We start from the raw sequence: 21,383 nt of genomic DNA, 5'->3' as shown, positions 1-21,383 counted from the left end.
ATGGGAATGCCTGTGTAAGGGGAGGCCATATAGTTGAAATCTCATGCAAAGAAGTATGTGAAAAGACCCATGGAAAACACCCAAGAAAGAGGAAATTAACCATCAGTGAATAGTCATCCATACTTTGAGGTATCCATACTATTCATTTCAAAGTAGTAAGTCCTCATGGATAGCATCAAGTTATTTTCAGTACAGAATAGAAAATCCTGTTAAGTAGTAGAGCTAAAAATTGAGATGTCTGGGGTAGAGTGAAGTTCAACTTTAATATTGTGGTTTTATGGAATTTATTATAATGGAAGACATGTTGTTTGCCTTGTCCTTTGTTCAGGGGAAGCTTCTGAAAGACATACTGCCCTTCACAAAGCACTCAGCCATTTCCCTGACGTCACTATACACCGACTCGTGCTGCAGGACCCTGCTGGCTGGGAATGTGGGTAAGTCCTTATTCTGGCAGATTAAGCTGCATCTTAAGAATCTATGTGATATAAAAATGGCTCCAAGAAACACACATGACATTTATGGGGACAAATGAAAGTCCCCAAGAGGTATGCTCAAAGTGAGAAAGTTTGAGATTCAAGAACACAAGGCAGCATGGCCATCTGCCAGCTTTTCCACTTGTGGCATGTGTCCTCCTTATGGGTCCTCCAGGGCCTGGATTTGGAGTCCTTATCTAGGTAGTTCTTTGCATGGACAACATTTGAATACAAGTGAAATCACCCATGAATTTTTCCTTCATCTTACAAAGTGCTGTTCTTTTAGACATCCTCAGGACTTGCCTTAGACACTCTGCTGGGCCTCCTGGAGGCTGAGGCTCCAGGATCGTGAGATTGGACACTGCTGCAGACTGCTGCCTAGCATGTCCCAGGGTATCAGCTAATGCCAAATAGCTGCAGACTCCTACCTCAAGGCAGGGTCCAAGGCTCTATCCTCCACCCACAGTATCTGGGCCAAATAAATTTCTTTTTTGTTTGCTTCTTTGAGACAGGGTCTTTCTACATAGCGTTGGTTGTCTTGAAACTGGCTATGCAGATCTGGTTACCCTTGAATTCATAGAAATTAGCCTACCTCTGCCTTTTGAGTGCTGGGAATAAAAGTGTGTGCTACCCTGGACAGCCTACAGATAATTTCTTCTTCTGAAATTCTAGAAATTTTCTGGTGGAATTTTGGGGATCTCTTTTATACAATACCATACCATCTATAAAAAGGAATAAGTTGACTTATTTTGCTATTCATAACCCTTTGATTTTCATCTCTTGTCTTAATTGCTTTAGCTAGGACTTCAAGCACTATATTGGATAGAAATAGTTAAAGTGGACACCCTTGTCTTCTTGATCTTTGTGGGAATGCTTTGAGTTTTTCTTCATTTAACATCAGGGTGGCTATTGATTTTTTTTATGTGTTAGCTTTTATTATGTTGAGATATGTTCTCCATCTCAAGTCTCCAGGGATTTTATCTTAAAGGAATGCTGTATTTTTCCCAAAAGCCTTTTCTGCATCAATTGAAATAATCATATGATTTCTGTCCTTGAGTCCATTATGTGGTCCAATTTTGTTCATTGGCTTACTCCCATTGAACCATCAATGTATCTCTGGAATGAAGCCAAGTTTAATGGTATTATGAAGCCAATATTGATGGTATTATGGATATAATATATAATATATATAATATATAATATATATAATATATATAATGAAGCCAATATTAATGGTATTATGGATATGCTCTTGAATTTAGTTTGCAAGTTTTTCTTTTCAAGAATTTTTTTCATCTATGTTCATCAAGGAAATTGGCCTATAATCCTCTTTTTTGTTGAATTTTTATCTGGTTTGGTATAAAGGTAATCCTGACTCATTAAAAAGAGGTTGAAGTATTCCTTCCCCTTCTTTTATGGAATAATCTGGGCTAGTCTTGCTATTCATTCTTTCTTTTTTTAATTTGAGATAGGATTTCATGTAGCCCAGGTTGGCCTCAAACTTGTTAAATAGCCAAGGATGACCTGGTACTTCTGGACATTGTGCCTCTACCTCCTGAGAACTAAGGGTTACATCGGATGTACCACCACACCAAATTTTATGCAGTGCTGGGGATCAAACCCAGGATTTCTCCATGCTAGGCAAGCCCTCTACCAAGCTATATCCCAAGACTCCAAATTTCTTCTTTTTAGCTGGTTCCTCAGATTCTATTCTGTCTACCAATATAAGTGCCTGAATCAAAATGACTTGTCATGCTGGGGACTGTTTGCCTAAAGAATATAGTATCTAATTAAGGACTCTAATGTTTAAATTTTATACAGAAGGACACGTTATCCTTTGCAGTATTAGTTCCTTTTTGGATGCACCTCATGATGAAAAGGTATGAACTATAGCTTTCCACTTAACTAAAGAAATCAGCTCACGTTTGTTAAGCATTTTCCTAAAGCACACACACAAATGATGGAAATGCAAGTGCCCCGCTACACTCCAGGTCCACATTCTACTCTAATTTAAGCTGCATGAGCCCAGCCTTTGCTTGGGTGGATGCTGTCTTAAGACAGAGAAAGAACCCTTGGATGACCAAAAGCTCTTGAACAGCTCTGAAACAACATGAAATAGGAGAGTGCAGACTTTTAGCAAGTCTTTTTAAGAACAGATACAGGAAACCGAGTCAGCAGTCTAAGAAATTATTCTCAACCCTGCTCAAGTCTCAAGGAATAGGAGATGCACAGGGGAACTGAGAGCCCCTTAGGACTTTGGTCACACAGATAACTCTGAGTACATGGCCCAGGGAAAGTGTGGTCTAAGTGTGTCCATCGATGAGCAGAGAGAAACATATAGAGTGTGTTGCTGCAGAACAAACTGTAGGAATGTCTTCTGAAGCACCTTAGGGACTCTAAACTAGAGAACAAATGTTAAAGATAGACCTTTTTTTTTTTTTTTTTTTTGGTTTTTTGAGACAGGGTTTCTCTGTGTAGCTTTGTACCTTAACTGGAACTCACTTGGTAGCCCAGGCTGGCCTTGAACTCACAGAGATCTGCCTCCCTCTGCCTCCCTAGTGCTGGGATTAAAGGTGTGCGCCACCACCGCCCAGCAAGACAGACCTTCTTTAGGTCTATCAGTTGACCCTCACACTGCTTTTGAAAGAGAATAAGCCATACATATCCTTTTTGCATGTTCCTTACAGCAGATGCCTCTTACTCCATACCCCATGCAAAGAAAAATGTAGTCAATGCTTTCTCTAGATAAAATTTAAAAGTAAGAAAAGTCTCTTGGCCTTCACCTTCTGGATCTGCTTTCCCTCTCTCCTACTGGTCTTCAGTGTGTCTCCCACAACTATCAACTATCTACTAAAGTCCATGACAAAATAATAAAAATATGAGCTTCCTTCTCCAGTAGGGGTATGTGCAGAGTAATAATCCTCTAAAATTGGAGTGGTTTTGGTACCTCGGTAAGCAAGAGAAAAACTAATCAGAGTAGAGACTCAATCACCATCTATCACACTCACTCATAAATACAGTTCTTCAATGAGAAATGATTTTGCTTAAGATTGTATTTTGATTCATACCAAGCGATATGTCTTCTTGTTGCCATCTAGAAATTCAAGCAGCTGCTTTCCTGGCGTGCCCACTCCTTAGAAATTATTCAAGTGATCTATGTGGAAGACAAGCAGCTGGTGCTTACCGCCTCCATTGATGGCTCAGTGAGGTAAACCCAGATGGGTCTATCCTGGAATCTCAGGGTTTTTAGGGTGAGAAGAGTAAGATTTGATGCTAACGTTGATGTGTTTGGCTACAACACAGTGTTTTGCATCAATTCTTGACCATTTGGCTAAGATCAAATGTGCATCTATTTTTTTAAAGATTTATTTATTTATTATGTATACAGCATGTATGACCAGAAGGGGGCATTGGATCTCATTACAGATGGTTGTGAGCCACCATGTGGTTGCTGGGAATTGAACTCAGGACCTCTGGAAGAACAGCCAGTGTTCTTAACCTCTGAGCCGTCTTTCCAGCCCTGATGTGTATCTATTTTTATCAGCTTAATATCTGATACATCTTCTATCTGAGGACAATATATTAAATAGATTTGGGATCTGGAAGATGGGACTGGAGCTTGTACCACCTATCCCATGTGTGGACCTCATGTCATAGCATCTCCATAAATGGTACACCCCCATCACAGGATTTCAGGAAAAGCATAGTCTTGGTACACTTATTGGAATAAATTTATATATAAACAAAAAAGTTATACAAAGAATCTTTGGGAAAACCATCACTGACTTGGATTCTTTTTCTACATCCAGGGAAATGAGATGCTTTAGTCCTCTATTGAAAAGGGCCAGAGACATGGGCCTCAGAATCATTTTTTTGTAATGTTTGCTCTTTCAAAGACTCATTAAGAAATACTGCTTGTTAAAAAGTTCTGACAAATATTTGCAGTAGAATTTGATTTTGTGGGGTTATTTCAGAGAATTGAATAGGATAGACAGCTCAGAGAACTAGACTCATACCTGGGGAAGGTCACAGAAGGTGGTTTGGGATCAAAAGTTTTAAAGATAGTCATAGGAGCTGGGTGTTGGTGGCACACGCCTTTAATCCCAGCATTCAGGAGGCAGAGGCAAGCGGATCTCTGTGAGTTGAGGCCAGCCTGGTCCCAAAGCAAGTTCCAGGATAGGTGCAAAGCTACCCAGAGAAGCCCTGTCTCAAAACAAACAAACAAACAAACAAAAAAAGATAGTCATAGGAAAGAGTATGGAGCTAGGTGGAGTGGGGCATACCAGCGCTTCCAGCTCTTTGAGGGATAAAGAAGCAGAAGGATCTCTTAGGCTCGGGAATTTTGAGCTAGACTGGGAAAGCTTGTCAGAAAGAGAGAGGAAGGGGAGGAAAGAGGGAGAGGAAGAGGGGGGAGAAAGGAAATAATAGGAGAGGGAGGGCAAAAGAAATGAAGGATATAAAGACAGGAAGGAGGGAGGGAGGGGAGGGAGGGAAGGAGGGAGGGAGAGAGGAAGGTTAAAGAGGATAAAGAAGGAGGCAAAGAGGGGGAGGGAGGGGAGAGGACAGGTGAGAAGGTCAGGAAAGGGAGGGAAGAGTAAGGGAGGAAAGGAAAGAAAGGGGAAGAGGGAGGAGAAGAAGCAAGAGTAGAAAGGCATGAAGAGACCCACCCAAACAAAGGTGACCCGATAATGAGAGATGGGAGCAGCCTTGTTAGGTTAGTGTGATTGACTTTACATAGCCAGCTTACTTGAACTTAATTAATTCATTGTAATCAATGCTAAGCACATGGACCCAAAATACAAAATACTAAAAATACATACACATATATAAAGAAAAAGAAAGGAAATGTCATGACATTTCTGGAGACAAACTGCTGCCTACTTGAAATATTTTAAAATTGTGGCAATGAATTATGCCCTTGAAAGAATGGAGTTAGACAACATTAGGAGATCTAGAGAGGTTTTGAATGAATCAGAGACCAATCAAAATACACATGAAAAGGAAGGACTGTTTTATATTGTTATCAAGGTCCTTGAGTGAAAATTCAACAGATTCTGGGTAACTCTCTGGGCTTGAGGAGGGAGGAGGTCAGTTGGGAAACAGCTGTGCAGTGCCTAGGCATTGCTGTGGATTTGTATATTTACCTTTAACTAGACACTAGAGGGTTCTAGATTGGAAACAAGTGAGCCAGGGGGTGGTGGCGCACGCCTTTAATCCCAGCACTCGGGAGGCAGAGGCAGGCGGATCTCTGTGGATTTGAGGCTAGCTTGGTCTACAAAGTGAGTTCCAGGAAAGGTTCCAAAGCTACACAGAGGGACCCAGTCTTGATAATAATAATAATAACAAAATATTGTAAACAAGTGGCTTAAGATTGAAAGCCATGTGGCAGATCAAATCAAGAAGACATGAGCTTCAATTAAAGGAGGAAGTGAGGGATCCATGTGGAGAATGGGACCTGCCATGTGCAACCAGAGGAACCCTAAAGCTATTCTAGATAGAAGTCACTAGAAGAACCATAATACGGAAATATCAAGATCAAGATGATTCTGTAGGAGAGGCAAATGGATAGAGCTATTTCTTGTGTCAGAAAAAATGACCAGTTGCTTTATTTATAAGGAAAAAATGTATTATTATAAATGGCATTAATGACTTGGTTTTCTGGTCTTTACTTGGGCTTGTTTTCAGTTACCCATCAACAGGAATGTTTGATGAAGGTTGTAGTGCATATAGTTGTACACTCATGTGAGTGAGACTACACATGTACACATACTAACCACATAGGTGTATATCAGCCTTTGTTGCTGTGAGCATTGCCCTCTTGTCTCAGTCTTTTTAGACTGCTATAGCAAAGCACGTTAGAATGGGTTGTGTACAAACAAGAGAAATTTATTACTCATGGCTCTAGAGACTGGAATGTCCAAGATCATATATCAGCACATTGAACAGTTACCACTTACTCTCTGCTTTGTAAATGTCATCTGCCTAACTCCTAACATGATGTATGACCATCAGCCTTCCATCATTACAGCAAAGCACTTGATTATATTAACTTAGGGGTAGAATGTTTTAAGCTCGTGTGCATGTGTGTGTGTGTGTGTGTGTGTGTGTGTGTGTGTGTGTGTGCGCGCGCGCGCGCATGCACAAGTGATGGGGTGCACACATGTGCTGTGGTACACATGTGGAGGTCAGAGGACAACTTCATGGAATCAGTTCTCTCCTTCCACTTTTCTGTGGGTTTAGACTCATGGCATCGGGCTTGAGCAACAAGTGCCTTTTCCCTCTGAGCCACATCAGGGCCCACAGGGGATGTGATATTTGGGCTCAGAGCATCAGAGGCTTCCTCCTAAGTAGCAAGGCTTCAGTTTCTAGGCCCGCAGTGAGACAGAGCCTCCTGATAGAAGGGCATGGCGGAGGAAAAGCTGCTCACTTTTTGGTGGCTGGGAAGTACACACAGAAAAGGGCTATACCATGACTTTCAAAGGCATGTCTCGGTGACCGGTCCACCTAAACCCCACTGCTTTATAACCCACTTAACTGTGAACTCATCCACTGAGGTGGTCAGCACCTACAAGACCTCAATCGACTCTCCAGCACCAGCACTTTGCTGCTAAACCTGGTGATCTGAATTTGGTCTTGGAAATGTACATGTTAGAGAGAAAACCAACTCCCACAACTTGTCTTGTAACCTCCACACAAGTACCCAAGAAATCAACAAATATAAAAATGTTTAAAGGATGAAGGGCATGAGGAAGGATAACTTGCCTTGTCCTGTGATGCTCTGGGCAGCTTTGGAACTCTGTAGAGAGCCCCTTCTAGCACGGAGGACATCACCCTACAAGACCAACCAGTTTTGAACTTCTCAGTCTCAATACATCATGCAGTCAGTTATAGAAAGAAAAAAAAAAATAGCCTAAGGCAGGAACTAATTCTATTTAGGAAGGTGGACTCCTCATGACCCAAAGATTCAATCGCATGCCATCATCCTATTAGGAATTAGGGTCCAACATGACTTTATGGGGCCACAGACATTTAGACTAATGTATTGTTGAAGCCAGTTGTCCTTGGCCTGGAGAAATTATTTTTATGATTCCTTTAAGTGGAGCACTCCCCAGATACTCAGTTCATAGAGCTTGTGTCTATTAATAGCTGTCTCAAAGTGCTGCCACCTTTATTAACTAAGTCACATCCTTTGGCTAATATATGCTGCCATGTTCTCAAGAGGCAGGCACTCTAGCATTAGAAATCTTGTTTATGAAAAGATTAGGACTTGTCAATGAAAAAAAAAAACATAACTGAGACTTAAGTCTGGGGCATAGGGCAGGAAATTGGAAACCTCCCAATGGCTCAGGGTCCATGTCTAAGGCCCAAGACATCAGGTGGGGTTATTCACTTGGGACAGAGCCATGAGGAATAGGAAACACTGTGAAGCAGGAAATCAGGTTGCTTTAGTATGGGCCTGGAACAGAATTCATTTAGCCTCTTAGCCTCTTAGCTTTTCTGTTTAAAAAGTTTGTTAGAAATGCTCTTAATAACTCTATTTCCTTATTGGTAACAGCTCTGGGAAGGCCATGCTACTTCAGTAATGCTCTAAATTAAAATATAGGAGGTATGTAACATGCTCTCATTAAATCCTCAGACAGTGTCAAGTTTGAGACACCTCAGCTGGTTACCTCTGCTGCTGCCTCCTTCACTAGCTACGTTCTCTGAGTGAGTCTGCTATTCTGAATTGTGTAGACTCTACCCTCAGTCCCTTTAGGTTATTCTCCTTCTCAATCATTGCAGCAGATCCCACGGTTAGGGTTGAAACCAAGACATAAAGAGATGTGTGTAATCCCAGGACCTGAGAGGCTAACACAGGAAGAACAGTATCTTATTATGTAACCTTGTCTAGCTTGTCTAGCCAAGAACTTCCTATAAATCTCTGAATGGCTGGACTAGGCTACATAGTGAGATCTCTCAAAAAAAAAAAAAAAAAAAAAAAATATATATATATATATATATATATATATATATAACGAAAACAAACAAAGACACAAATGTCTCTCTGTAAGACACAGAGCATACATTCCTGCTCTGTATTCTATATTAGTTAAGTCCCCTGGGCAAATTGGAGCATCTTGGGGCCAACTGATAGGGAAATAATACAAATGGGTAAAGAATTAGATTATTTATCATGCTTTACTAGAAGCATCCCCAGATCTCTTGTCTCATGAGTTCTATTGGTGATGATTTCCTAAGTAGACAGATGAAACATGGCCCACTGTAAGACCTACTTTAGCTCACAGACTCCCAGTGTGGGTTCTGATCAGCTGTGTTAGCAGGGTTCTTTGGAGAGAAGTGTCTTCCTTGTTTTCTAGCTTTGGTCAGTGAAGATTGCTGGCACAAGTTCAAATTGGCTAATGCCAAAAAGTTACAGGTTAGAGTTCTGACTTATAAAAATGTTTACATTAAAGGCTCAGAGTGGAGTCTGGTGCTTATCTAGTATGCTTGAAGCACTGGGTTCAAAAATAAAGTCACATCATGATTAGCTCATCAGTATTTGGGGAAAAGAGTCCTGAATGAACTTTACGATCCTTGGTAGACCAATGCCGCTGGTGTGACCTAGGACCTGTGATCAAGTTCACTTCTTCTGACCACCCCCAGTTACTTCCCCTCCCTTCCTTGACTCTCCTTCAGGGTCTGGCATTCCAACAGCGGTCATTACTGTGGCTATTTCGGACAACGAAGAATGTTTGATTTAACTCAAACAACTGATGTCATTTTGCCTTGTGATGTTAATGAATATCCCATAGAGATAAAAGAAGAAAGCAAGTTCACAGAGAAGCAGCAGAAATATGAATATCCTCTGATATTTGACCGTGAAAGGTGAGAACATTCAGTTTCCTTTAAATGAACAGATAAGAATTAAATTATTACTGTGTGGTGCACTGCAGTAGATTAGGGAATTCAAAACCAAAACTTTTCAATAATTTTGAAGCCCCATGCAAGAGAGAAATATGTAAATAAAAACTATAATTCAGTGCTGTCATCCTGAGAACACCTCATTCTTAATAACCAATGAGCAATACCAAAGAACAAAAAACATTTGTGTCAGCAGAGCCACCAAATAACTCGAGACCATGATATGATATAGTCCTAACCATGGAGCCCAGGGTCAGGGGATGTGGAGAAGAAATAGGAGATGAAGCTGTAAAAGTCTGATAGAACCAGAGCCCCCATCTGCTCAAACCTGCAATTTCAGGACTCCCAGGGCTACCTAGAAAAACTCTGTGTCAAAAAAATCAACCAAACAAACAAACAAAAACACAACAATAAATGGGCTCAAGAAGTGGCTCTGGGCTTAAAAGCACTTACTGTTCTTACAGAGGACCACAGTTCAATTCCTAACACCCATATCAGGTGGCTTATAACCATCTGTAACTCCAGTTCCAGGGGATTCAGTTGCCTTCCCTAGCCTCCAAAGACACCTGCACACATGTGTATGTACTCACACAGATACATACATAAATATAAAACTAAAATCTTTTTTTAAAAGAAAAAGAAATCTACAAGGATCACGTTACCAAGTCTGTGAGCCAAATTGAGACATTCAACCTAGACCTCACTGGATCAGGAGTCACAGCAGGGAACACTGCACAAAGGAAAACCTGATGGGTTTGATTTGGGACAGGGTTCAGTCTACAATGCTTGTGGTCCATCCAGGTAGAGCATTTCAGGTGCACTCAGGTCGATATGCCTGAAGATGCTGAGAATCCACGGCTGTAGACAAGGATTTGAAGTCAGTTATCATAGTAATATTTTCACTGTGGATAAGGCATTCAGGTACCATGTCTTGAGTCAGAAAAACAGAAAACTATTGAAGAAATAAAGAGAAAGACTATGAAAAGATACCTGTAAAAAAAAAAAATCTTAAAAGAAAATAGCTAACATATAGGAAGAAAAAAAACCACAAACAAGCAATGTAGGGGAAATCAAGGGAGAGAGAGTATATAAGAAAGCAAGGCAGATCTTTTGTAGTGTACAGGAACAAAGCCACACAACAGAGAAGGAGGTTGAAGGTCCTTGATGATGCTGCAAGGGTCATTTCAGTGGAGTGACAGGAGAAAAATGACAAGGCAAAAGTTAAGAAAGCTACAGGTAAAGTTAATGTTACCTTTCCTTGTATATTATTTTGAATTTTTATTAACACTTAATAATTGTATTTATATATATTACAGTGTAATAATTTGGCACATGTATTTGTGCTACACATATAATATGTATTTAAAATGATGGTGATTAGTGTTTCCATTTTGGTTAACATTACTTTATGCTTGGAGCCTTCAAGATTATTGCTGATTATTTAGGAAAACCAGTCAACCAGAGTACCCAGTAGCTGTAGGCTTGGTAGCCTGTGTCTGTAATCTCAGCAGAGGCTGAAGGATCAGTGAAAGTTCAAGGCCATCCTGGGCTTTGTTACAAGTTTCAGACCAGCCAGAGATACATAATGAAACCCTATTTCAGAACAACAACAACAATAAAAAAATATACATAATAGAGCTTATTAAAGGCTGAGGAAGGAGGAAACTGCATGTAAAGGAGGAAAGGGGAGCCGTGGTAACAGTCATCAAAAATACAATTAACATCGATTACTTTTTAAAGGAAGTAAGTAGTTGTAAGCATTGAAGGAGAGACTGTTTCCAGGGTTTGTTTTTTGTGTGAAAGACTGGGGATCCTCAAAGGCATGGAGGAGGGGAAATGGAATGTAAGGAAGAAAGCGTTTTACAGATGTCATCTCTTGCTTTTTGACCGGCCTTTGTCATAGCAGAAGAGACTGCCGCTCATCTGAGCTAAGCTTATACAGTAGACATCTAAATGGCCAGCTTAAAAAAAAAAAAAAAAGACCTGCCTAGGCTGGTGATAATCCTGTAAATCAGAACTTGGAGAGCCGACAAAGATGATTCCCAATCAGGAAGCCTCTGAGGGGTTGTCAAAGAGCAGTTCCTTTAGGAGAACCCTAAGTGAGTCAAAACCGGGAAAACCAGATGCCACCGTTTAATACGAGAAACGTCAAAAATGCTGGAAGTAAGAAGTAAGAATTGAAGCTAAGAATGGAAAGTACAGGACTCAGAAATACATAACCAACTTGGGAAGTCTTGGGGAAGTCTCCAGGTAACAGAACAGCCCCTCCAGAAGGCTCAAGGCTTGCCTTGGCCAGGAAGGAGCAATGGGAAAGAACCTGGCTAAAGTATGAGAGATAGACTTGTAGAACCAAGCCCATCAGGATGTGGCCAAGTTCAGCAATGAGAGATGATTAGCCCTGTCTTCAGGGGTAACTTTCCAGACTTGAATATCCATGTGTCCTGTATTAGTTACTCCACTTCCTGCTGTGACCAAATGCCTGGCAAAGGTAACTTAAGGAAGAGTTTGTTTTGGCTCAGGCTTCCGGGGTGCAGTCTGTCTAGCCATGGAAGTCATGGCAACAGCAGCCTGAGGCAGTTGGTCCTGAAGCAGAGAGGGACGAATGTCAATTCTCTCACTTGCCCTTTTGCATTCCATCAGGACCCCGGGCCGTGGCATAATGCTGTCCACATTTAGAGTGTGCTTTCTCACCTCAATCAACCTCATCTTGGATAATCCATCACAGACAGGCCCAGAAGATTATTTCTTGTGATGCTAGCTCCTGTTGAGCTGACAATATTAACTATCATGTGTCCTAACACTTCAGATTCTGTGTTCTAGTGAATGGATGTGAGTCTCCTTTACTCATGAGTCCTTTAAAGGACCATGGCCTTGATTATGCATCTTTGTATTCCCCTGTCCTTAGCTCAATGCCAGCATCCAAGAGGCACTCAAAAAATAGTTCTGAGAAACTAGTAGTGATTATTACAAACACAGGGGGCAGGCCTAAGTGGTAGATACCAACACATCAAAGGGTCGTCTTGCCTTGGATAATTTAAATGTATGATATGTGCTTGTGTTGTGTTATTAAAAGATACATTTGCTCTGTGTAGCAAATTTAGCAAATTAAGCTTTGTTCTATAGAATGGCTCTGTTACTTTGCATTTGTTTATTTGTATGAGGAGGAACAGAAAGTACACACTGCAGCAAGTCTATGGAGGTCAGAGGACAGCAGGCCATAGTCGGTTCTCTCCTTTCACTGTGTGCATCCTGGGAATCGAACTCAGGTCACCAGACTTGGCATCTTCACCCAATGAGCCATCCCTCTGGCCCCAGAACAATCCCATCTCAAGATATATTATTGATTGCTTTTGTAAAAGTGTTTCTAATGCTTAGCTATGGCTTTCTAAATATATATGTAAATAAGCTTTAACTGTAAAGGAAGCTTCTCAAGGTTACTCGAAAGTCAGGCCTTGAATTTATAAGACTTTCTCCTCATCCCGACGATGACGTAGGGCTCCCCGCAAATGACAATGGATAATTTTAATTACATGGACAATTCTGGCAGAGTAGAATTGCTGTAGTTTTCCCTCGAGAGAGCTCTAGGGAACAAAATGGAATAAGAATTAGGTAGATAGTTGGTGTCACCGGGACAGGTGCCATGAGAGTCAGGCGGTGTGGGGAACAGAGGGGAAGGACACAAAAACGGTGGGTATTTGCTCACTTGGCAAGGAATGCAAGTTACAGCTATGTGCTTGACTTTTTTTTGTTGTATTTTTGTATGCAGATGGAAAAAAATGAGCTCAATGTCTTTGCTTTTCAAACGCACACCTCCCAAGCCCTTTGAAGTGCGACACGATTTTAAATTTTTCAAGTCTCTTTCTTCTCCGAAGGTAGCTAAAAGAACAAGACTTACCTTTGCTTTTGAACTTTTGAATCCAAATTTTCCCACTCCTGTAGCATGCTAGCTTTCTGTTGTTACTCTTGCAAACTTCCACAGATATTTTTTTTTTCCTTTTGGAGTAAACAATACAAAGCAACTATCTTACAGATTTGTAGGTTAAGAGGAAAAAAAAAAAAAAACCTAACATGAGAGCAAGGTGCTTGCCTATAATCCCAGCACTTGGGAGGTGGAAGAAGGAAGGTCAAGAGTTCAAGGCCATCCTCAGAGACCTGTGGAATTCAAGGTCTGTCTAGGCTAGATGAGAATTTGTGTATTATTATTATTTTTTAACACTGAAATGAGTCTCATAGGATTGAAACTAAAGTGTAGCCAGAGTTTTAAGAGATTGAGGTGGTTGGGGAAGCCCCATTCCTTAGTTTGTGTGTCCTTCCTTCATTGTCAAAGTCAGAAATGCAGGTTCTCACTGAGCACATGGTTACAGGGGGGCCTGACTCAGTGGGGAAGGTTCTGTACTTTGAGGAGTCAGGTGATTACCTGGGGGCACCCAAGTAAGTCAAGAGAACCTCTCCCCTCAAAAGTAAAGTCCATGCATAGAACTCCCAGGTTGAGGGCAGGCAAATAGGGTATAGACATCACTGGTGTCCATTCTGTATTCAAAGGCATATTTTGTTTACAGGGCAGTGTGAGAAAAGTGAGCTGTTATTATTTAACCATGCTAGAGGATGGATGTAGTGTGAGGTTGGCCAAAGGTCTGGAATTAATTAGTTAATTAAAAATGTATTTCCTCTGGCTTGCCCATAAATAGAGCAAGCACACCTGTCTGAATTAATCTCTGGTCCTCGCTGTCTACCAAACACACTTACTGTCTTCCTGAGCTTTCTGTCCCTAATGTGCAGTTCATCTGGGATGCCAACGACACAACCAGAATGTGTCTTCATCTGTCCAAACCCACCCTGTCTTCAGAACACTCCTAGATGAACACTGTTGGCATCTGGAATAGTAAAAATAAATAAATGAGAAAAAAAGAGAGTCCAAAAACTGCTTTAAAAGCTTGGATATTTTACTAAAGAAAAAGTGCAGGCCAATAAGCACACAAAAGACACCTAACCTCTTTAGTACACAAGGAAATACACATCAATAGCACTGTGGGATTCCACTTTAGACCTCCCAGGGTCTAAATAAAGAGTCTGATGACACCAGAAGCACCAATCTTCTGGTGGCAGTCATACGACCTGGGAGAGAGTCATTGAAAAATCAACGTGGCATTACCAGAAATGGTTGAAAATAGCCATGCTCTATTATGTACATTGGAGCTCAGGAGATGGGAAGAAAAATGCTAGGGTAGGAGGCTAGCTTGGTCTACATAGTGGCTACGAAGAGAGACTTGTCTCATGTCTCAAAAATCAACACACACACACACACACACACACACACACACACACACACACACACAGGAAACAAGCCAAAGGTGAGGTGATAAATGAAATATTAAATAAATTGGTTAAAATCCTTAGAAAGGCTTTGTAGAGTCCTTGAAACACTTGAATATCCTAAATTTCTTCTCTTGCCTTCCTATCTGCCTGCCTCATTTGTCCAGTGAATGAAGAGACTTCAATGCCAGTTGAGTTGAGATAAGATTCACTTGGAGTCTCTGATTAAACTAGACAGATTTCTGATAATTTCCTTTTGACATGTGGTTTACAGTACCAATAATACAATAGTCAAGCTTCCATTGGGGTAGCCCCTTTCCCTAAATTTATCATCAACAGAGAACTTGTCTAAGATCTTGCATTAGTGGGTCAGGTTTTTGATGGGTATTTGGTGTCTAGAACGTGCCCTTTCTAGTAAATCATTGCATTGTTTTATAGATTCGCCGGTATGCTTTGGAAGGTTTCATGACAGAAAACAGAGAGGCGGGAATTGTTTTTGGTTCTCTACCTATATACAGGGTAAGTCAGAAGTTTCTATAACTAGGGTGGTAACAGGGCAATACAAAATCTGACTTCTCATTGCTGACATAATCAGCCCACGGATGTTTCCATAAATGTACTGGGTCCCGTCCTAGGCAAGTCTTGGGTTATGTATATCAGTAGCTTGAACTACTCATCTCTGCCATTGCACATAAGAGTGATTTTGAGCTTTGACCAAGTGGTTTCTTGGATAAAATCCAAGGATAAATCCAGGATAAAATCGAAATTTCATAGAGTAGCATACAACCTTCTATGATCTGGCTGTGCCAGACTTTTGGACCCTGTTTTCCACCACATTCTCCCTGTACTGTCCCTATATTCCAGCAGGCTTGAGTATCACTGGAACTCCATGATAGTGCCCATGCTACTATCTGCTCAATAGTCATCCAATCTTGTGTCCAAGTCTCCACCCCCAGATAACCAGTGCTAAGTAACTAATGAACAAAACCAAGAAATAATAAATCAAACATGTCAATGTCAACACGGAGTTTAGTCATTACTTAAATGTATAAGGATTTGTTTATTGTAGTAGATAACAAAGAATAATGATGCTGACAGTCATCAAGAATTAACTGGGGAGATGGTTCAGTCATTAAAGGGCTTGACACACAAGTATAAGGACTTCAGTTTGGATCTCCAGCACCCATGCAAAAAAACCAAAAAACTGAACACAGTAGGGTGTGTGTGTAATCCCCGTGTGTCAGAGGGCAGGGGGCAGGAGCAGAAACAGAAGATCCCTGGGGTTCTTAACCACCTAGTCCAGTTTAATTAATGAGGTTGAGGTTCAGTGAGAGACTAGACCTCAAAAAAATAAGGGGATGAGGCTGGGGAGATGTCTCAGTAGATAAAGCACTTGCCATACAAGCACCAGGACCAGAGAGTTCAGATGGTCAGAACTCACATAAAAGCTGAGAAGTCAAGGCAGGTCACCTGTAACCCCAGTGCTTAGGAGGCAGAGGCTCCAGCGGATCTGCTAGGCTGATCTGGGTGGACCAGCCTGAACTGGCAAGCTCTAGTTACCCTGCATCAGTAAATAAAGCAAAGAGTGATCAGGAAGACAACTAATATCAGTCTTTGGTCCTCATAAGCATGAGTGCGCACATATACATGAACACGTACACACACATACACACACACACACACACACACACACTGAATTAACAATAAGGCAATATACACCTATATTCCCAGCACTAGGAAGGAAGAGGCAGAAGGATATAGTAGAGTTCAAGGCCAGAAAGGGGCTGGAAAAAATGACTCAGTGTGGTTAAGAATATTTGCTGCTCTTCCAGAGACCTGGGTTCAATTCCCAGCATCCACATGGCAGCTCACAACTTCCAATAGCTCCAGTTCCAGGAGATCCAACACCCTCTTCTAGTGACTGAAGACACCAAGAACATGGATGGTACACAGACATACCTGCAGGCAGATCACCCAAACACAATCAAAAAAAATTTTTTTATTTAAAATAAAATAAGGCAAACCAAATTTACACAGGGAAAAAGACAGAACAATGGATGTCTGAAAGGGAGCGTGTGCTTGAAGCAGATGGACTTCTCCTGTGACACCCCCTCCTCGGGTTTACATTCTCAGAAGTAAACACTATAAATATGCTTAACTCAGTCTGTGATTTACAGGTTCCGAGCCCTACGAGCCTAAGGTTCCTTCCACTCATTGGCTCTGAAGCCCAGAGAGATTCGGTAGAGGGTGTTCATGGGAGGAAGAAGGGCACTCATGTTCAACACGATAAAGTAAGTTATGTGCACCCCACAGAGCACTCTAGTTCCACATACACACCCCACACACATACATATTTTGTTGTTAATTGCTTCTCTGTCCTCCAAAACATTCCAAGCCTACAATTATTTCAGTGTGCATTTTCATAGATATTCCAGATGTGTATGAGTTTAGCTCAGGAAGATTAAAGTCATGTGTTTGTTGGGTAGAAGTGAGAGGAAAATCAAAAACAGCCTGTGGGTCTGAACAAATGAGGCTCTCCTGGTGATCACCAAATAAGTTCTTTGAGTGGGTTTAGAAGCCAAGCAACTGGATACAACATGGCTGTACAGTGTTACTGTCCTCACTGTAGAGTCTTACTGCAGCTATGGTGGCTGTGGGAGCCCTGGTATCAGTGAGCTTACCAGCAGCAGTTTTCCCCATGCACAGGAAATAACCGTGCAATTTTTCAAAAATTAAACGTGTTGTTATAAAGGATTCTCTTAATTTTTTACAATTGAGTTCAAAGAAAATGTTAGGTCTGACTTGCATTTGGGCAGTTAATGAAGTGCCAAGCCCTAGATGTTTCCCTTCAGATTTCAGGGTCAGAGCTGATTCCAATAGCCCTAGAAGTGTCCATGGACCTGACTTAACCTGCACTCACTCATCTATCTAGTCATCAGCATGGATCCAGTGTTAAGAGAAAGATGTAACCCACTGTATGGCTTTTATTGTCCATTGCTAACTCAGTAACTGATTACAGACAGCGCGAACAAGATTAACCACTTTTAAAAGCTATTTTATTAAATAAACATGAAAAATGTCTTCATAATTTAGTTAGATTTTGCACTGAATGGAACTGTGGATGAGTCCCATTAATCAGCCATGCTGTCAATTATTTGAGAAAGAGCTATTGGCAATAGAGGCATCTATAAAAATAATTTTTGCTTTTGGTTGTAAGGAATGGATGAAACAGCATGTTATAAGTAATCCAAAAGTAAAAGGTTAAAAAAAATTTACCTGTGTTGGGTTTTACAATTCATATATTTAGTATCCCATATTTTTATTCTTTACAATTTTATCTAATCTTATAGTAAATAAAAGTTTATTTTCCAATCAAATACAAAGCTTAGAAAAGAAGAAGTCCACTTAGGTCTTAAGAACCAGCATAAGGGAATTAAAACCTAGTCATGGCTAGAAGGGCGTGGTTTGGTAACTCAGTAGTAGTTAACGATCATGCACAGGCCCCAGGGTTCAATCCCTAAGAGTCACAAAAATCAAACAAAGGGCCAGGTATGGTGGCACACACCTTTAATCCCAGCACTCAGGCAGAGGCAGGCAGATCTCCGTGAGTTTGAAGCCAGCCTGGTCTACAGAGTTACAGGGATGTCAGGGTTATGTAGTGAGCCCCTGTCTCAAAAAAAAGAAAGAAAGGGAGGGAGGAAGAAGGAAAGGCAGGAAGGAAGGAAGGAAGGAAGGAAGGAAGGAAGGAAGGAAAAGAAAAGAAAAGGGAAAGAAAGACAAGAAAATCATCAAAAAAGTTGAAATGTGGAGAAAGCATAAGAATGTGAACTCTGAGCTGGAGAGATGGCTCAGAGGTTAAGAGCACTGACTGTTCTTCTAGAGGTCCTGAGTTCAATTTCCAGCACCCACATGGTATCTTACAACCACCTGTAATGAGATCTGGTGCCCTCTTCTGGTCTGCAAGGACACATGCAGGCAGAATACTATATACATAATAAATAAATACTAAAAAAAAAAAAAAAAGAATGTGAACTCCATGGCATGTAACCCATTTTCAAACGTATAGAAATGCCCAGTCACAGAACAATGGTTACACAGAAGACGGTATATATGCCAGCATACTCCATTCGTACCGTTTCATTTTAAGTGAAAAAAACTGTACTCAGTTGCTAAAGTACTTGGCCTTTGAGCATGGGACCTAAGTTTGGATACTGAGCACCCACATAATAATCTGGGTGCAAAGGTGTACGTCTGTAATCTCAGTACTGGAGACATAAAGACAAAAGATCGCTGGGACTATGACTATGGACCAGTCAGTTTGGCTAAGCTGCTCAACTCCAAGTGCAGTGAGAAAAAATAAGACAGTGAGTGATCGAGGAAGACACCTGTTGCTGACCTCTAGCGCGCGCGCGCACACGCGCACACACACACACACATACACACACACACACATACCACACACACACACATACCACACACACACACACACACACACCACACACACACACATACCACACACACATACCACACACACACACACACACACACACACACATACCACACACACACACACACACCACACACATACCACACACATACCACACACACACACACACACACACACACACACACACACACATACCACACACATACACACATACCACACACACACATACCACACACACACACCACACACACACACGCATGCACGCATGGCTAATTTTACCTTCAAATTAATATGCCAAGTCTGAGGCTGTGCGCTTGGCATGCACTCTCACATCTCTACAGTGGTGCATTAAAATTAACACCCCCATTTTGCAGGTCCAAACACTGAAGCACAAGGCATAAACAACTATCAAAGATTCCCAAAGAACCCAGTGACAGAGCTGGGATTTAAACCCAGAAGCTTGGCTTCAGAGCCTAAATGTTTAAATGTAATGCAGTGTAACTTGGAAGTACGGGAGCTTCTGGGATCTCCGGTGGAAACAAGCTCTGAGAGCACACGAACAAGGACAGCCCCCTCGTTCGGTTTTATTTTCCTCCCTACCCTGGTCACCATCGGGCTTCCTGCCGTACAGTGATTCCACTTTTCTACGATGGCACCTTGTTTTCCCTTGAACACTCATTTCTCTTCGTTGTCTATTCTGCTGGATTGTAAATCCCAAGGGTATACATTTGCCAGACTCATTCTCTCAGACTCACACCGAGAAGGAGCGAGAAGCTGCTGAGTAGTGGGCTTAGGGAAGAAATGAAGGATAGAAGATGGCAGAGAGGAGGACCCCTGAGGCATGGGGGCACTCCGTCTGCTGGAGTGCGCAGGTCATAAAGGGACCTGAGCCTCCTAGCTTGTCTCAGGGACAGAGGAGTAGGGGTACAACCTGTTAGTGCTCAGCCCTACAGGACCCTTGAAGATAGAGGCTGGGCCTCGGAGCTTTCTGTCTCTTCCCTCACCTTGTATGTCTTCTCTTCTTGTGTCACAAAATTTTGTAACCAAATCCCAGAAATATCTCAGAAACATATGGTGTTCATCTAGTGTCTCTTATAAGTGCTGATTGAACGTTGCTGACAAAAATGTGTCTAACTATATGTATCTATCTATCTATGGGTTTTCATTTTTTTTTATTTGTGTGTGTGTATGCACACAAGGAGTCAGTTCCCGCCTTGCACAGGGGATAGAACTCACGTTGTCAGGTATGTGCAGAAAGTGCTGTCAGTAGCTGGGCCATCTCACTGTCCAAGGAGTGCTTTTGGGATCTTGTCATGTAGCCCTGGCTAGCCTGGTCCAGGCTGGACTCACACTTGTGGTAGATCCTCTTGTCAACCCTTTCCAGTCAGGGTACATGGGTCCTAGAATGGAGAAGCACCCTATTAAGTAGTTGTGAAGCTCTTCCAGGACCCTTTGGGGGTCTCACATCCTCCCATCAACACTCTTCTGGAGACACACAGGATTGTTGAAATCATTTCAGTGCTCGTCAAAGAGGATGAAAACTCTTTAATGGTGCAAGTGGGGAAACCTGTCTATAATGCTTTCATTTCCCTAATGAACGTCTCCTTTGTTCCACAGTCACGGAGGAAAAGCCTGAAAAGAAATCTAGTCCCACAAATAAATCTGGCTTCGTCCTTCTTCCCAGTCATGCCCAAATGAAGAGGAGCCTCAGAACTGGCTGTTGTACAGGAGGCCTGAAGTCAGGACAACATCCCCATCTGTATTTCCAGATGAGGCACCACCGAATGGTTACACATCCCTCTACCTCAGGCGATCCTAGTAATGGAGATTCCTCAATGGGGTTCTGGTGACCTCAGCCCTGACAACAAGTAAGCAACAGCCTGCAGCCAGTTTGCCAACTTCCTTTACACATGGAGAAACACATAACAGATGGGCCATGTCTCCTGTCATGGTCAACAAGATGGCACAAAGAAACAAATAAAATCAGTAGCATAAATAGACCCCGAGCGATACGGTTAGTGATGGTTAATTCTTCATTTCCACCTGTTGTTCACTCTAATCCATAGCCAGAATTAGAACATGTGCAGTAAGAGGAAAATTGTGTGTGTGTGTCGTGCTGTGTGTACACAGAGAGGATTATCAGCATTGTTTCTTTGTCTAGTTGAAGTTGAATCTAGGGGCCTGACATGCGAGGAGAGTCAGCTCCATCCACAGCCATTTTCAGATAATGTCTCATCAGGTTGATCTGG

The 21,383-nt window shown here is 41.7% G+C and overlaps 1 protein-coding gene and 1 non-coding gene across 2 annotated transcripts in view; both read left to right on the top strand.

The window, feature by feature from the left end:
* Positions 1-20,832, top strand: part of Wdr64 (WD repeat domain 64) — a 106,659-nt gene extending 85,827 nt beyond the window's left edge. The window contains exons 21-28 of the mRNA XM_036202973.1: positions 329-434; positions 2,295-2,353; positions 3,572-3,681; positions 9,150-9,338; positions 13,141-13,246; positions 15,126-15,206; positions 16,865-16,978; positions 20,752-20,832. Coding sequence (XP_036058866.1) covers positions 329-434; positions 2,295-2,353; positions 3,572-3,681; positions 9,150-9,338; positions 13,141-13,246; positions 15,126-15,206; positions 16,865-16,978; positions 20,752-20,832 — 846 coding nt within the window. The remainder of the gene's footprint in view (positions 1-328; positions 435-2,294; positions 2,354-3,571; positions 3,682-9,149; positions 9,339-13,140; positions 13,247-15,125; positions 15,207-16,864; positions 16,979-20,751) is intronic.
* LOC118593599 lies at positions 3,968-4,155 on the top strand. The gene has a single exon (XR_004946267.1). It is a non-coding gene; the product is annotated as a U2 spliceosomal RNA (small nuclear RNA).
* Positions 20,833-21,383: the final 551 nt, after the last annotated feature.

The sequence above is a fragment of the Onychomys torridus genome, chromosome 11 (genome assembly GCF_903995425.1).
Source record: "Onychomys torridus chromosome 11, mOncTor1.1, whole genome shotgun sequence".
Lineage (NCBI taxonomy): Eukaryota > Metazoa > Chordata > Mammalia > Rodentia > Cricetidae > Onychomys > Onychomys torridus.
This window is presented reverse-complemented; position numbering and strand designations above follow the sequence as displayed.